Source organism: Barbus barbus, assembly GCF_936440315.1.
Source record: "Barbus barbus genome assembly, chromosome: 16".
In the NCBI taxonomy this organism is placed as follows: Eukaryota; Metazoa; Chordata; class Actinopteri; order Cypriniformes; family Cyprinidae; genus Barbus; species Barbus barbus.
This window is the reverse complement of record NC_136744.1, coordinates 22,728,209-22,747,106: the sequence shown is the minus strand read 5'-3', so window position 1 is coordinate 22,747,106 and position 18,898 is coordinate 22,728,209. Positions and strand designations below refer to the sequence as shown.

At 38.5% G+C, this 18,898-nt stretch overlaps 1 protein-coding gene across 4 annotated transcripts in view; it reads left to right on the top strand.

Moving 5' to 3' along the window:
* The first annotated feature begins 4,968 nt into the window (after positions 1 to 4,968).
* Positions 4,969 to 18,898, top strand: part of actn1 (actinin, alpha 1) — a 30,814-nt gene continuing 16,884 nt past the window's right edge. For 3 of the 4 annotated variants that reach the window (XM_079437152.1, XM_079437151.1, XM_079437153.1), the window contains exons 1-2: positions 4,969 to 5,366; positions 17,850 to 17,964. In XM_079437152.1, the coding sequence (XP_079293278.1) occupies positions 5,238 to 5,366; positions 17,850 to 17,964 (244 nt within the window). In that variant the 5' untranslated portion in view covers positions 4,969 to 5,237. The remainder of the gene's footprint in view (positions 5,367 to 17,849; positions 17,965 to 18,898) is intronic. The other variant, XM_079437154.1, reaches the window with a different exon arrangement.

Genomic DNA, 18,898 nt, shown 5'->3' with positions numbered 1-18,898 from the left:
GTCTCCCTTTAGGAAATCAACTATTGGTTTTCCACTCCCCACACGGCCACACGCACACACAGGAGGACGTGCTCTTGCCTCGATGAACAGTTCAGGGCAGCCATAAATGGAATCGTCTCTCTGTTGTTGAACACGATCAGGAAACTCCACCCAACGGTAAGCGCTGTACTGACAGTTATTTGGCTGATGTCATGAGTACGGTTTCTAAGACACACCTTCTCATGTGATTTGACCCCTCCTTTAAAGTGACAGTGACGTGACATGTGGCCAAGTATGGTGACCCATACTCAGAATTTGTGCTCACACACACACAGCAGTGAACACACACCGTGAACACACACCCGGAGCAGTGGGCAGCCATTTATGCTGTGGCGCCCGGGGAGCAGTTGGGGTGTTCGGTGCTCAAGGGCCTCAATACCTCAGTCGTGGTATTGAAGGTGGAAGGTGGAAGACAGCGCTGTACCCCACCTACAATTCCTGCCAGACCTGAGACTCGAACTCACAATCTTTTCACCAAAAGTGAATCATCTCTAGAATTGTGTTCTGTTCCTCTAAATCCACAACACAGGACAGTTTTACTCACCTGTGAAATCAAGGGGATCATGCATACAATGCTTTTGCTTGCTATATTTCTCAAGACCAGAACCAGAAATCAGCCTGAGGGTTAAAATATGGGGGCAAATTCCCTCCATTGTTTTTTATCTTCCATAAATATAATAGTTACATTAGTCTAGTGTTAGTACCTCTGCCTGTATTAACATCTTGTGCATTATTAACTGCTACTTAACTGCTATACTGTTAATTTTGAATTCTCTAGGTAGGAGCTATAATTTCAAAATGAGAATGTATTCTAAATAACTGTTTCATTTGAAATGTATCACCACGTTTTATATGTCAGAATGGGGTAGAGTCTGGAGCAACTTTACCACTCACAAGGTGCATGAAAACAACTAAATTCAGGAATGTGAGGAAAAATTCCAGCACTACTTGTGATAAGGAGATATTTTATTATAACAATACGAACGCGTTATATGTCAGAATACAGATAAAATAAAATAAAATACCCCAAAAATAAATGGAAGACAATATTACTGCAAATAAAAGGACAATAAAAGACATATTTTTTTTCTGCTTATGTGGCATATATGCCATTTATTAAGTACTTTGTATTGTTTAAAAAATGATTATTAGTTATTATTATTGATTTAATTTATAGGTAATTTATAAAGAGATACTAAAGTGAAAATCCTGTGTGTGGGAAGGCTGAGGCGACAGAAGGATGATGATGTATTTGCTCAGCTGTCAGCCCTCGATTGTGTTTTAGTTTCTCTATCTTGTACCATTGTTAATCTCAGTCTGTCTGAATCAGCTGTAACACACTGTTATCAACAGGAAATGAATGATCTGTACCCTCATGCCTTCTTAAAGTCCTTGTAATCATGAGGGGGTTGGTTATTCTTATACTTTTAAATCAAATAGGCTATTCAAAACAGATAATATTTCACAGGGTTTGCCTTCATCCGGCCAGCGAGCATCTTATCAGGAACATTGTGACAACAGCTCTAGAGACTGTTGAGTTTCACACTCAAGGGGGCAGGGGGTGGTAGTGCCAGTTTGTGCCGGATTATAGGCGGAATGCTTTCAAACTGCTCCAGAGATCATCCGTATGAACAGTGTCACCCTCCATAACATCTACCTGTAGTGCTTCATTAATGTTTCACATAAGGAGACAATAAGAATACGTTGTGTACTTGCATGAAAATATAGATGTAGAAAGTTTGACTTTCTAATGCGTTTAATTATGTGAGAGAGTGAGGGAGTGTCTGTGTGATCCATGTTGGAGCTATACATGTAAATTAGACATTCTGTTGTGAAATATCTCACTGTGCGTGTGTGTGTGTGTCTGGTGGACCACCAGGAATGTCGATGACAACGGACTATCCATTGAAATTTTGTAACGGGCCCTTTGAATTTAGGAGGTGGCCCAGTGTAGTGGATTATACAGAGTTTGTTTTGGTCATTTAACAGACATTTCTTCTCTCTCTAGCTGTGAAAAGTGTGACTGTATTTAGTAAAATTATTCAATGACCTTTGGCTCCTGCTTGTCTACACTTACTATACGCAGTTTTGTTGATGCTGGTGTTGATAATGTCAGCAGTTATGTAGATATTTAGATGACATATGAATCATTTGAATAAGTAGTAGATAAATAGCTGAATGTTGATATTGGCACAAATACAAAAGGTCCAGTGTAAACATTTATTTTACTAATCCCAAAGTCAATCTTCATGATTTTTAAAGCAGATTCACTATCTTTTGAGTACCAAGGACTGCAAAATGGCTATATTTTCAAAATGCCATTTAATGCTATATGAGGCATCCAAACGCTTTTGAACCATTTACAATCTTTATGTGTGTAGCATGTTTTTAAGCCTTTATTTTTGTGTGAAAGTGCTAGTCAACTTTTACAATTATTATTAGCATTTAAAATAACTGCATTCTATTTGAATATATTGTAAAATGTTGTTTATTACTGTGATGGCAAAGATTAATTTTCAGCAGGCATTACTCAAGTCTTCGTTGTCATGTGATCCTTTGGAAATAATTTTCATATATATGAGATTTATTTTATATATTTAAATATTGAGCTATATTATTATAAAACACTGCTTGGTAAATAGGCTACTCCAAAAGAAACAGAAATCAGATTGTTTTTCCTCAATAATCTGCTCCTTAAATTGCTTCAAGAGAAAGTGTTTCCTGTTTACATACTCCTGGGTCAAAAGTTCCCAAGTTTGGTGATCTGAATTCAGAAAATTGACTAAGCAGCTACACTGGTGCTGTTTTAAATCGTCTGAGAACGTTTGAGATCTAATACAGTCAGACAACAAAGGTTTTATTTAAGTTGGCGAGAGTTTTACTGCTTTGATTAAGAGGCAGCGTTGAGAATAAGATCTCACTGTCTGTGCGCCTAACCCCGTGACGTCACTTTCCTAAACATTCGCCGCTTGGAAGTTTGTCCATATATGGAAGAGCGCTCCAGACTACAGTGAGTGCTTCTGACCTACTCATACTTTTAGGGATAAAATTGCTGAAGAATGTTCCTAGATTTTTGCTAAATCAGATAAAACGTTCTTTTAGGTCCTCAAATAGAGACAAAAAATATCTAAAATAAATAAAACAGACAGATGAATATATGAAACTTAATATTATGAAAAAAAATATATTTTGGGTTAAGGTTAGTTTGTAATAGTCAGAAATATCTTTATTTGAAAACAATAAAAAAATCTATGGTAAAGCGCTATTTAAATGATGAGTGTATGCCAGACAGTGAGGTACAGCCTCTGCAGAGGGGAACTTCTGTTCACCAGGAGGGGGCTTTACCCTACATGGCAGAGGCATTCAGTCCCAAACAACAGCCTTCTTCGGAATGCTGGGAGGATGGAGGCAGGAGGTGGACTTTGAACTGATGCCTTGCACTGAAGATGTGATGTAATGGTGTGAAGTTTGACAGCTCTGACAAAAGTGACAGGATCAGGGTGCTTTATTGCAGTACAATACTATATGTTATTGTTTAATGTACAGCACAGTATATTGTAAAGTACAGTATAAAATAAAAATACAAAGAGTAAAACAAAAGTTCACAGCTCAAGGTTTTTTGTCATAGACACTGAAATTCTTCGATGCTTAAAACCTGATATGATAACACATTTTTGTAGTTGACAGACGGATGGCAGAACATATAACAATGTATAATACATTAAAACATAGAATAACAATAATAAACAAATATATATATATATATATATATATATAACAAAACAGTTAGGAGTTCAAGATGTAAACTGCAGTAACTTTAATTCATTTCTATTGCAGAATGATCATGTGAAGTGTCCATATGTGTATGTTTTAATGCATGCAATATAACTGAGTAGTGACTTCAGGGAAAGTGTATTGTAGATTTATGAAAGGAAAAAAGGCAATACAGTAAGCTGATCTGGGCTGTACATCACAGAAATGAACAGCTGGCCCTAGTTCTGCTGATGCAGAGCATCAAATACTCACAAGACGAACATCTGTTTGCGTCAGAGCACGCAATAGCTGTTCAAACATGCCCTGATTAAACAGAACTAATCATTTCAATCCTGTTCCAGAAATAACCACAAGGATTCAAGAAAGGAAATCTCATAATCTTAAACTTCACAGCCTTTCTTCCCCTGGTTAGAGGTGATGAATATAAGGGATATCCCCTGCCAGTGCAGGCAGACTTCCACTTTCAGTCTTTTATCTATTCCCATAATTTATAATGGTGTGAAAGTTTCATATGCTTGTTACCCTGTTGGCAAATTCCAGCTTAAGATGGTAGCTGTGTTTTGGAATAATTGGTGCAAGCAGGTCATTATTTGGTGATCAAGCTACTATGTTCCAAAAACCAGCTTGACCACCACAAACTGGTATCTGCTGCTAGTCCAAGATGGTCTACCAGACTAGTTAATGACCAGTTGGACCAGCGGAAAGCAGCTTAATATTGATTTTCTAGCAGGGATACTAGTTATTAAACAATACTAATGGGAGATTTCTTTGGATGTTGTATCCCCCACAACTTTCCTCCACCCTAAGAGAAGAACATGAGCGCTGTTACCTGAGACACAGTGAGATAAAACAACTTAGGGTGTGGTCACCTGGAGGGCAGTGAGAAAACATTAAAGGATTATTTTATAAGAATTGAAATACAATGATTTAAAAATCATTAAATAAATTAATACAAACATAAATTCATCCTGCAATTAATTCAAGTGGCACAAATATGCCTGAAAGCTTTTCCAATACCTACGTCCATGCAGACAACCTACACCAAAATCTATTAAAGGACAGCGATATTAGCCAATCACCACCGAGCGTTTTCTAGTGGGCGGGTTTTAAGGGTTTGCGCATCAGCCAATCAGGCGCCCTGCGTCGTCCTTCTTTTTATTTTTTTCTGTTACTGTGAAGTTTTTGCTGCCGATGCTCGTGCTGGCGCTTCTGCCTACTGGCCACTCTGGATAGCGGCCGTGAAAAAAACGGACAGAACGAGAAAGACAAGGAGACGGACTTTGGGGAGAGTGAACGGGGCAGGGGAAACGAGGCAGAGACGTTAGTTTAGTGCCCATCGTTTTAAGTGCGCACGGGAGTGTTTACTGCAGCGCTCTGTGGGAGAGAGAGAGAGAGAGAGAGAGAGAGAGGAACAGCAGTTCAGAATGGATCACCACCATCAACAACATCATCATGATCACTATGATGGAGGAGAGATCGACTATATGCGGCCAGAAGATGACTGGGACCGAGATCTGCTGCTTGACCCCGCCTGGGAGAAACAACAGCGAAAGGTAACGCAACGTTACGCGCTATTATCTCTCCACACCGGTTTAAGTACAAAGGGAATTTACAAAGCAGAAGAGAGAAAAAAAAACATATTGCAATGTGGCCCTTACGGTTATTCAGTTGTGGGCTGCCTGTGAAATTGGCTTTGCTCTGTGACTGCGACGCATGCTTGATTTTTTTTTATATTGTATGTATAATATTTGTTTCCCTTAAAACATGGGAGTACAGAAAACCAAAAGCTTATAAATTCTTCATATTCCTAAAGCACCAGCCTTCATTATAAGAAACTTCAGGAACATCTGTTGCGGGAGTGCGCATGTTCAGTCTGTCCATTCATTTGAGCGCTGTGACGGCCCGCCCCCAGTCAAACGATCCGGGACCCTGATCACCGGACACCGTGCGCCCACCTATTCTCCTCACCGCCAGCGACAGCAGCCTGTGCTCATATGATCCGCTGCGCTCGCGGAAAGCACGAACTCACTTTATTTAGGGTCACGGCACGCTTTAACGTGTGACCCGTGTAGACTTGAGAATCATCCTGGTTCCGATTCCTCTTATCGATTCCATTTCCCTAACGATTCTTTAGTACTTTTGAGGAAGTGTCTTCTGAAAGAAAATGCAATTAGTATTGTATTTGCAGTCCTCATGATGTGTGCCAAATGATGATGTAACGTCTGACTACAACAGAACATATATAAAAAATAACTGCAATAAAAATGTTATGTTTAAGGTTTTGTAAATATGTGTTTTAACTATACGCTGTCATATGAATAACTAACGTTAGTCAGTAACTACATGGACTAAGTCTAGTCTAAAGTTTAGATTCATTTCGCATTCGCAAGTAATAATCTGTGGTTCAGAAAGTGATTCAGATTAATTTAAGCACCTCTTATATTGATTCAGAATACTTTTTGACTCATCAAAATGATTTGTTCATAGGAGTTGTTTGCTTGAGAAACGTACCTCGCTGATTCACTTCAAAGGAACCGGTTCATGAGAGTCGTTCGTCGAGAATTGGACCATACCATCAGTTGTGGTGAACAGTAACAGTAGTTGCTAGAAAACACTGTCAGAGTATTTTAGTACGATGTTCAGTGCTCATCAGCAGTGCAATGCACCGTTAATGGTCCTGATTAAGTACCGGTTCTCTGTTGCCAACTAGGCCAATGCCAGCTCCGTTAACGCATTAACCGTTAGTTTAGGGAGGGGTTGTTTATAAAAATCTCTCAGATGTGATTTTTTGCACAGAAGTCTAAAAACTATGTGAAATATGAGTGAAACATTTGTCGCTCCAACACTATTTTCCTCCCCCTTGGAAAACGGGGAGGAAAAAAGAGAACGAGTGCTGGAATCTGCTGCGGTTTGGGCTGGGCTTGTCAGGGAGCGAGTCTGCCCAAAAATGGTAATAACAGACCCCGTACACGGCTGCTGGAAACTTTCCCGCGTTTCTTTTTTTTTTTTCCCTCGAAAGCTTGTAGACTCCTGAATGATGTCATCAGCTACCGGCGGGAAAGACTCATGCTCAGGTATGCGAGCAGAGTCCTGCACTTCAGCTCCTACGACCATAAACCCGTGACAAAACCACCAGACCAGACATGTTCAGTCTTACCTAACTGAGTGTTAAGAGAGGAGATTAAACCCCTTAAGAGGTTTTGCACCATATTTTGAATCTAAGACACATTAACCGTTATGTATGCTATATGTATATGTGTGTGTGTTGGGTTAAATGGAAATGAGTGACACACAACTAGAAAAGGCCCTGAGGTGTTTTTGTTCCCCCTGTCTCTGTAAATAGGCACTACATTGTGATAGAGCATAATTTCAGACACTGTTCATTAACGACAAACACACACACGTTTGCTCCATACTGCCTATTAAACACCCTCTGTGACTTTAATGATGTGTGTGTGTGTGTGTGTGTCAGACAAATTGATTATTGTTCTGCATTCTGACAGGGCTGAAAGGTCAAAAGAGAAGTGAAGTCTGTTCTGCAAACACACACACACACACACACACACACTGTAGGTATAGAGTGCAGCCCTGACTCCCATCTCATAAAAGACATATGGACTAAGTCAAATCTGGAGTAGATTTGAGCTGAGAAAGTGAATGTGTGTGAGAAACCATCTGATTAGCTGCAGTTTATGTTTATGCATGAAAGTATTTCAGCAAGTTCAGACTGGACCAACAGAATCAGAAACACGCATTTTCCTGTCTAATAACATCTGTGTAGGTCTGTGAGAATTTGTCTGCAATTTGAGAAAAAGAAGCCTCTCGGGCCGGACAGGTCAGGTGTGAGGTGATTTAGCTTAAAACAGCAGCGAGACCTTATGAACTCTCTCTCCTTTTTGTCTGTCCCCATCTGTGAGGTCAGATTTTCATTGTTTTTGTACACGTGTCCATTCCTGATGCTTTCTCAGCCAATCAGCGAAGGGTTATGGGGTCTTCAGTTCCCACAGTTCAATTTGTAGAGAGATCTGTTAGGTTTCAGTGAATGTTCTGTTTTCATTTACACTACCTTTCAAATAGTTTTGAACTGTATTATATGTGTTTTTATGAGTTCAGCTTCTGTTCTCACTCATTCTTATAGAAAAAAAATCTACATTACTAGGGGCACCAAACAGAAAGAATTGCAAGAAAAAAGAAAAAGGATTCAAACCCTCACAGTCCCAAAAGTTGTGGCATTGTGGCATTGGAAGGCCCATTCACACCAAGGGCGATAACGATAAAGACATAGTTCTAAAAATCGTGTGTGCCTTTAAATAAACTGACGATATCATCCACTGGTATGTACGCTAATATCGTTACCTTTCTAGTTATCATTCTTGGTGTGAACGGGGCTTAAGTCAATGTTGTTTCATTCAAACAAGCAGATGGCATTTTTATTGGTGCTGCTAGTGGCACAGAAATAACTAAGTAGAGTTTTCAGCAAAGCTCATTTAAATGTGAAAATCTGATATTGCATTCAAATTTGCGACAATGTTCAACAGAAGTTTTACCGCAGGTATTTGCACTACCATTTGAACGTATGAAAATATTGATAAAAATAGGTTAAAGTAGTCTCAAGTGAACTAAAACACATTTTAATTTGTATTTTAATAAGGGTTGACTTGAGACTATTTTATAAACCTATTTGTATCATCATTTTCATACTTTCAAATGGTAGTTGAACATTTGAACTGAAGTACTTTGAATTTCTAAATTACGTTTTAAGTATCCAGGGACCACAAGCAGCTCTCTACCAACTGTATCCTAACATCATAGTAGTGAATTTCCTCTAGAAAATATAAAAATACTGAAAGTTGTTCTGCAGTGCCGTGCAGTGTGCAGACAGTTCTAGTGAGTTAAGTGTTTCCATACTGCAGTAGTTCAGTCTGCCTTGGGCAGGTTTTAAATGGTTCTGTTTGCAGATCTTGATGCTCTGATAAGAAAAAATGTAGATCTTCAAAAACAGGAAACAGTTCAGCTCTAGTGAATCTGAATCAGTCACATATAGTTGGGTTCTGAGATCTGTATCTATCTGACAATCTGCATTGTGTATTTTCTTTGGTGTGTGTCTTCAGGGTAGTAAAGAGTTAATGTAGGAGGGGAAAAACCTTTTCTGGCTTTTTCAGTCTAAAGAATTAAACTAGGTCTACTTGTCGCAATCAATCCTTGGTTTTTCTCTGTCTCTCTCACTTGCTCTCTTTCTCTCTACCTGTATTAGAGGGGTAAGTTGAGTATCCCAGTGGTACAGTGGCTGTTTTTAAGCCGGTCTGAGGTGAGATTCCTGAAATCTGTCGCAGATCTCAGATCTAACAAGAATCTAAAATTCTCTGTAAAGATACTGACATACACATTCCATCTCTACATCAATAACTTTTTTCCCATGTTTCTTTGGTGATTTTTAGGGGAAATCTGCAGCATTCAGTGAGTACTATACTCTTAATGGTAGCTGAAAGCATAATCCAATTAGCCAAAATATCTAATAAGCCAGCTCACAAGTGGCAGGGTGTGTGTAAAACATTGTGAATGGCATCTGCTTCAATTATGTAGAGTTCTGCGGATACAGATGCCACGTAGGTCTGCATATAACACGTGATATCCTTAGTCGTCATTGCATGCCTGATTTTTTTTTTTTTACCACTTTTTTGAAAGATGACATTTTCAGTTCTTGAGCAGAAGCTCTAGTTTACCCAGTGTATTGCTACGAGTGATAATACACCATTAGTATTTGATATTTTTAATGTTGTGCATTCAGTGCGGTTGTTACCAGTTGTAGAAACCGACAGCAACAGTGTCACATCTCTCTAAAAATGGGAACCAAACCAATTGACACGGTCAATGTTTTTCTTTCTTTTATTTAAATTTTTCAAGGAATCAAAGAATTAACAGATGAAAAGAGAGAAATTAAAATATCTAGAATTTGTTTTAAAGTAATGCCTTATTTATAACAATTTTGTGCATATATAATTGTATTGATGAAGATGATGGATTTTTGGTGAACTCTTCCTTTAAATTCATTCACACTATGCACACATTCAATCTTAGTCATAAGCCTAATATAATATGCAAAAAACAGCTCTGTTAATGTCTTGTCACATTCAATTATTAATTACATTACATCAATCACATAAATCATGTGTTTTCAATTCCAAACAGTGATATTTTGCATATTCAGCATCACTTATTACTTTGGTCATTTAACATTTGGCTACCAAACTTGCACTCTTTCACTCTTAAAACTGAAGAGTTGAGCTGGCATTCACGTTTGGCTTCTGTGGACAGTGAACCCTGCCTTCTTTGATTTGGTTGGCCATCTCAATCATTTTGACATCAACGAATGCTGTTAGACCAGTCTAAAACACAAACTTTCTGTCATCTTAACAGCAAACAGAGCAGCATCAAGAATATCAAATATTGGGAGGACAATTTGACCATATCTGAATATTGAGAACTATGGTGGTTACAGCCCTGCAGCTGTCTGACACAGGCTCCATTTTATTGCTTTTCTGCAGCTTGCTATGTCTCACCATTCTTAATATTCATCCACTGATCCACAAATGCAATTGTGTTTTATTAAAAAATGTATTAGGGCAGACTGAACAAAATCCTAGTACATACAGTGGAAGATTAATGGAATGCTCAAATTAAGTTTGTCTCATGATTTCATTCAAAACAGTAAGATCATGTTTTATTCATGCATACGTATTTACTATTCATGAGATGATGCGTCATTATTTCATGACATCATAAGCAGCACGTCTGTGAACGACAGCTGTCCCCACAAGAATGACATGCATGATGATGTGCATGACACAGTCTCTGTCATTTCCTGCCCTGGAGTTTAATGTCAGGATGTGATGAGGTACTTTATCCCTCACTGTGTTCTTTCAGCCAGTGAAAGAACAGCTTGAATAGCTCCACAATAGTGTAGAAAATGCTGCCACATTTGCTGAGACCGTGTGTGCTCGAGCCAGACCGAGATGCTGCGGGATGCAGTTTTTTGATGTGTGTGTGCGTTGTTAAAAAATTTTTTTATTGACTCTGTTTGATCCTCCTTCGCCTCTGCAGTTTGCAAAGTCAAATATGTCAAGTCAGACTCTTTTTTTAATCTTAGTGAAAGTCAAGGTCTTCATGCAAATCATTATGTGCCGCTCCTAACCTGATGATGTGCTCCAAACGAGGACTTTGTTCCTTGTCTCTGTCCGACAGACTTACCCAGAACCAGGCCTTATTGTTCCTCACACAAAACCGTATAGATAATGTAACATCGCCGGGAGCCGCAGTGAGTAAGTGTGTGCACATACACTGTGTGTGTTTTAAGTTTAATTAACGTGAAAGCAGCGATCCGAGCGAGTCAGCGTTTAGCTCTAAGTGAAGCCGCTGGCGTTGTTGATAAGATTATTAATGAGCCATTAAACTCTGTGTCTGGAAACGTGAAAATAAGAGACAGACTCACCTTAGGAGGGTGTAGTGTGTGTGTGTGTGTGTGTGTGTGTGTGTGTGTGTGTGTGTGTGTGGGGGGGTAATGTGGAATGTGTGTGGAACCGAGACAGTGGGCCGCGCGTCTCAGGGGCTGATCAGCACTTCCTGTCTGGAGGAGAAAGCCAGTAGACACCAACAAACAGCCTGCTAACAGACAGATAAAGGGTGAGAGAGAGAAACGGATGGGGAAAAAAAATTATTTTTACGAGAGTTATGTGTCTCATACATAACATAGGGGTTTGTTCAAAGTAGTAATGATGTTTGCCTTAGCAAACAGCACTAATGTGAAAGATAAACCGAGACAGACAGGCATTTCATCCATTGAAAGGGTATGATGTCATTGTCTGTGTGTGTATGCGGTCAGTATTTTGTTTAAACAGGTAACAGCTGTTACACCTGTCGCACGTGCACACCTGAGTGAGTGGAGCTGCACAGGCATTTGTGTGTTGAGAAGTTTAATTCCTGATGTCTTTCTCTGGCTCTCACACTGAGAATTAATGTACAGTGGCCCCAAAATGTATTTGGTCACTTATACATACATAAAATGGCCACTCATAAAATGGTACACTCATGTCCAAAAATATCGGCACCCTTGCAATTCTGTCAGAAAATGCAACACTTCTCTCAGAAAATTATTGGCACCTTGTTAAAATTGTAAGAAATAATTGCTTGTCAAGCATGTGATGCTCCTGTAATTTGTATTTAGACACACTTGTGGCAAGTAACAGGTGTGGGCAATAAAGTAATCACACTTGCAACCAGTTAAAATGGAGAAAAGTTGACTCAACCTTTGTGTTGTGTGTCACACTGAGCATGGAGAAAAGAAAGAAGTGTAAAGAGTTGTCTGTGGATTTGAGAGAATTTTTTTTGAAAAACATGGACAATCTCAAGGCTACAAGTCCATCTCCAGAGATCTTAATGTTCCTGTGTCCACTGTGCGCAATATCATCAAGAGGTTTACAGCCCATGGCACAGTAGCAGACCTCCCTGGACGTGGACGGAAGAGCAAAATTAATGAAAAATTACAACGAAGGATTGTTCGAATGGTGGATAAAGAACCCCGATTAACTTCCAAACAAATTAAAGCTGATCTGCAGACACAGGGTACAACAGTGTCAGCTCGCACTATCCATCGCCATCTGAATGAAAAGGTAGGAGACCCAGGAGGACACCACTGCTGGCACAAAGGCATAAAAAAGCAAGACTGGAGTTTGCCAAAACTTATGTGACAAAACCACAATCCTTCTGGGAGAGCGTACTGTGGATAGATGAGACAAAAGTAGAGCTTTTTGGTAAAGGACATCATGGCACTGTTTACAGAAAAAGAAATGAGACCTTCAAAGAAAAGAACACAGTCCCTACAGTCAAACATGGTGGAGGTTCAAAGATGTTTTGGTGTTGCTTTGCTGCTTCTGGCACTGGATGCCTTGACTGTGTGTACGGTATCATGAAATCTGAGGATTACCAAAGAATTTTGGGGCGCAACGTAGTGGCCAGTGTCAGAAAGCTGCGTCTCCACCAGAGGTCATGGGTCTTCAGCAGGATATTGACCCGAAACACGCTTCAAAAAGCACTCAGAAATGGTTACAAACAAAGCGCTGGAGAGTTCTGAAATGGCCAGCAATGAGTCCAGATCGGAATCCCATAGAACACCTGTGGAGAGATCTTAAAACAGCAGTTGGGAGAAGGCATCCTTCAAATCTGAATGACCTGGAGCAGTTTGCAAAAGAAGAGTGGTCCAAAATTACAGTAGAGAGGTGTAAGAAACTCATTCATGGTCACAGGAAGCGATTGATTTCAGTTAATTTTTCCAAAGGGGGAGCTACCCAATATTAAGTTAAGGGTTCCAATAATTTTGTCCAGTGCATTTTTTGGGTTCTGTGTGGAACTGTATCAGATTTGACTTTTCTTCTCTGTTTTTTAGTGTAAAAAAATAAACATGTGAGTACCAAAACATTTGCAACTGCAACAATTTTCTGAGAAAAGGGTTTGCAAGAATTGCAAGGGTGCCGATATTTTTGGCCATGACTGTATGTGCTGATATTAAAATTCTGTCTGATATGAAAAGCTGATCATATTTATAGGATATCTTCCATAAAATGTAAATAATTCTTAAATATTAAAATTAATTATTTAAATATTACATTTAAATAATTAGAAATGTTATTAAATACTATTACATTTCTACAATATTTTGTCTGAATAAATAAAAAAACTAAAATCTAAAATCACTTTATTTTTATAAATAGTAAATATATACATTACAACATTACAATGTACTCTATCAGAATGCATATTCATGTTAAGATCTATTAAAGATTACACTGAAGATTGATATTACATTATTAGTGTTTTTGAAAATGTACTTTTTAATGGAGTGTTAAATGACATCAAAGGTAATCTAAGTGTAATTTGTTGATTTTTGGGTAAATTATTACCTCTTTAACCCTATAAAGCCTACTCTATCATATTTGATATGCAAATGTCAAAGGCCTCTAAATTATATGATCAAATATGATCAGAAGTTTTCTGATAATACAATCTGCTACATGTCTTCTATCGCCTGATTGATAGTTTATACTTGGTAACACTTCAATATAGGGACCAATTCTCACTATTAACTATTTGCTTATTAGCAAGCCTATTAATAACAAATTGGCTGTTTATTAGTAATTATAAAGCACATATTCTGCATGACAATATTCTACATCTCTAATTCTACCCAATACCTAAACTGAACAACTACCTTACTAACTATTAATAAGCAGCAAATTAGGAGTTTATTGCGGCAAAAGTTGTAGTTAATTGTTAATTGCGAGAATTGGGACCTTAAAATAAAGTGTCATTGAACTTTTAAAGGCCTAAATTTTTTATTTTATTTTTTATTTATTTATTTTTTATTCAGATTGTGGTGCACATGTCTGTATTTAAAGATTTTTGAGTGCCCACTGCCCACAAACGTTTTGGGGCTGCTGTATTTGAGAGATGTTCTATGAAAACAGTTTTCACTATAGCTGTAAATAAACAGGTCATTTGCTTGGCTTATGGGGGAGTTTGTTTGTGTGTATGCGTGTGTCTCAGATCGCCTGATTGTAGGTTTTCTGGCATTCTGTTCAGTTGCTATGGCAACCCCAGGATGATGAGCTGAGGTGAGCTGTATTTCACACCAGAGAGAGAGAGGAGGAAAAGAAGAAAAGAAAAGGAGTGAAACAGAGGGTTAAAGAGCTATAATGAAGAAATATTTGTGGTGCAGGTGTGAGAGGAAATCTAGTAGCACTCCTGCTGAGTGAGCAGAGATCTGCTGCCTGTGAGACTATATTTACATGCATTTGTATATGTGAGTATACATTTGCATGCCTCTGCATAGATAATATGTGCATGTGTGAATGTGTCTTTTTGTTTTGTACATTTTTGTGCGCATAGGCTTGGTGCGTTTTATGCTTAGTGTGAATTGCTATATATGTATATACTGTATATCTTTAGAAGTAGAGCTTATTCTCAAAAATCGAGCTAAACTGTATGCATGTTCATAATGTTTATATTGCTTACATATTTGGGTTCCATAACTTTGGAAAGAAATTAATACTTTTATTCAGCAAGGACCCATTAAATTGATCAAAAGTGGCAGTAAATGCTGTTTTTTTTTTTTTTTTTTAGAAAGTTTTTTCTCATCAGATTCTATGTTTCCAAAATTCCAAGATTTCATGTTTTCAGCTTGGATAGTAAAAGTAAGAAATGGTTCTTGAGCACCAAATCAGCATATTCGAATGATTTATAAAGAGTCATCTGACACTGAAGACTAAGAGAGTAATGGCTGCTTTGCCTTCACAGAAATAAATGACATTTTAAAATATATTAAAATATAAAACGGTTATTTTAAAATTTTATTCATATTTCACAATATTACTGTTTTTCTGATTTTTTGTTGCAGTTTTGGTGAGAATAAGAGACTTCTTTCAAAAACATTAAAAAACCCAAACTTGTGAATGATAGTGTGTGTGTGTGTGTATTAGTTTTGAAATTTTAGCATTTAAAGGGGTCATATGACGTTGGTAAAAAGAACATTATTTTGTGTATTTGGTGTAATGCAATGTGTTTATGCGGATTAAGGTTCAACAAACACATTATTTTCCACATACTGTACATTATTGTTGCTCCTCTATGCTCCGCCTTTCTGAAACGCATACATTTTTTACAAAGCTCATCGTTCTGAGAAGCGAAGCGTGCTCTGATTGGCCAGCTATCCAGTGCGTTGTGATTGGCCGAATACCTCAAGTGTGTGACGGAAATGTTACGCCCCTCACCGTATTGTGATGCTGTGTCCCGGCGCGACCACACAAAAACAATAAAACCCATTATAAACGAGGCATTTGTTGCATCCAGTGGGCACATAATTAGAGCCCGAGCACAGATGGTGTGAGCACCCTATTGGAATTGCTCTGTTTCTTATTACTGATTATAATGACTTATACTGTCTTTTTACACGTCGCGTTGCATCGCGCCACATAAACATCACCATATCTGCATTTGTGATCGGAGAAACGAGAAACAACAAGCACTACTCTACACAGCTCAAAACTCACGTTTGAATCATCAGTGGCAAATTCTTTAAATAAGAAAACGTACTTACAGGCTGTGAGTCAGAAGCGCCAGACTGTCCTTGCAAAGTTGGAATTGCCCCACTTTATAGAAAAGCTTTTGTGCAAGCCAGCATTGTAGGCTACTCCTCCAGGTTCAGGAAATAGTCCTCCGTAAAATGCGCTGCACACACTCCAATATTTGGGATGAACTGTTCTGGAAGAGTGTTGTAAACACAACTTAACCACTGATTTCTAGTTGTGTCCTCTTTTGGAAGCTTTCAGAACAAAACACAGTGTCTCCAGGACACGGCGCCGGCGGCAGCAACAATACTACAGCGAGAATAAAAGTTATGCCTTCTTTCTTTGCATACATTTGGGCGGTGTTTTGCAAATCTTCCCACACAGTGACGTAGACATGTGGAGGCGTGTTTAAATGAGCCGTTTTAGGAGGGCGTGGTCGAGTCTTAACTTTTATAAAGAATATCTCTTTGGTTTTGAGACTGTAGTCTTTGCAACTTCAAGGATCTTATCTATGCACAAACAGCTTGTAACACTCCATAGAGAAAGGAAAACTTTAATTAGCATGCAAACAGCATCCTGTGCTTTAGCTGTTTGCATGGTGAATCCCTCTTAGAAAAGTTACATCTTTAAATTCATCCCTTCATTAAATTCAGTGCTCTGTCGAACTGTTCATGAAAAGAAGAATGCATCTTATGTAAATGCCCCCCCTAAGAAAACCAGTCAGCCTAATTACACAGGACTTCTTTAAAAAACTATTAGTTGAATAGTCGCTTAGGCACCCCAGCAGCTAGTTAAAAACATGTTGTTTTGCACATCCCTCAACTAAAAGCATGACATGCTACAGTGGGCACATTCAGTGATTTTTATGGGAAGAAATCTAGATAGAAACTTATGGTAGCTCGTACTATGTGTTTATTGTAGCTCTCTAGTTTTAGAGTTTGTCTTCATGCTTAAGTGTGTATAACTGATAGCTTCATAGGTTTTATTCTTTCACATTTTGATTTGCTTACTGAAGTTGGAATTTTGCAGTCATGCTCTCGTGTGTGTGCTTGCCAACCAGTGTCTCCACTTCCTCTTGAATTAATTTATAATCCTCCTGCTTGACCTCCAGATATTCCCATGTTATGGCATTTCCTTTTGGTAGCTGCCAAATTCCACAATGTTTCTCACCTGACCTGCGCTCTATTACCCATAATCCATCGTTAAACTGCACACCCCAGCCCACTCGTGGTTATCGGCTGTATCCCATCATGTAGCAGTACTGTCTCTCCTCATGTCCAGATCTAGACATTTCTCCTCACCTCTTAAAGTTGGAACAAACTCCTGCGTTTACGTGCATAATCTGAAGTGTCTCTGATTCCGTTAAGTGGCATATCAATCGTATTAGTGTGTGTGTGTGTTTAGCTTCTGTTCTGCTCCACAGCTGTTTCTCATCAGCTCGCTAACATACCGAAGAATCCTGAAGCCACAGATATCAGCGCTGCCATGACAACCTCTGTCGAGCGCTTACCCTCCCCTACTCTCTCTCTCACTGTCACAATAGATGTAGATGAATACAGGAGTACCAAAGTATTGAAGCGCTTGCATAGCGCAGGTGTATGAAATAAATACAACTGGTTAAATTGGTCATATCATCAGGAAATTACAGTTTCTTTAGTATTGTATTGTACTATCAACATAACGTTCGTGTGCTCTTTCAGGCTTTGTGTAGCAGTAGCACCTACAGCTCTGCAGATTCTTCTGAAATGCTTACATTTGTTACTGATCATTTCAGTCTGATCTTAACCATTTGAGCTGCACATTTCAGTGTGGATTTTGTGAACCTATTGAAGTTTTATAGAATTTTCTGCCAAGTCTTGCACATTCCAGGCAGTTTAAATTTGCGTTGTGTTTTTTGTGTTTAAATCACTCTTTTTTTAGACGTTTACTGCATGGTGCAATTCTCATCTACGAAAGGCAGGGACGCAGATCGAAAACATTGAGGAGGATTTTAGAGACGGACTCAAACTCATGCTGCTCCTAGAGGTCATTTCAGGTCAGTGACCTCTAACCACAGTCCCACCTTGAACCCAGTCCACCCCTCTACCTTTTAAAGCTTGTATCTTCTATGATGATATGAAAATTAGTTACACAAAGTTAGTTACACAAAGTGTATTATTTATAGCATTAGCCAATAGAATTTCTTTCTTGTGTAAGCAAAATAGACCGAAATATACTTAAAATAATTAGAAATAGAGATCGACCGATATATCGATTTACCGATATTTTTCCCGATATTTAAGTATTTTTCCATAATCGAATATCGGTTTTGTAATATCGGATTCCCCGATAAACACCGCCATCTTGTGGACGTTTTCAGAATTGCGCGCAGGATCGCAATTGCAGCGCATCTGAGGGGAGACGAGACAGCAATGGCATGCAGGTACTTGATTTGCTGTAGTTAGTAAACTATTTAATATTACAGGCATTAATGCACAAATTAGATGTATTACATAAATGCCTGATATATAGTTTAAATGCAACTTGGCTCTAAGAAATATGATAAATAAGATACTCTGTCAAGCCCTGTCCCTATAAAGATAGGCTATAACTTTGCCTGAAATAACACAGCCATGAATTAGCACATGGTAGAAATAAAAGCGCTGAATTTAATTCTCTCTGTGGTCTATTAGTCTCGTGAAGTCGGAGTCACATAGATAATCCGTCAAGTCCTCTCCCAATAAAGACGTAACTTTGCCTGAATTAAATAATACAGCCATGAATGATTGCATGTTGGAAGGAAAAGCATTGAATGTAATTCTCTCTCTGTTGTCTATATGCTCATCATTAGTCTCGTGAAGCCGCTTTCATATTGCAGTTCACTCAGCGGGTTGATGCTCAAGAAATGCTCAGCACGGCCACCGCATGTAACTTTTAACAAGATTCACTTTTTTGAAGCACCCTAAATCGTATTAACACTTACTATATAA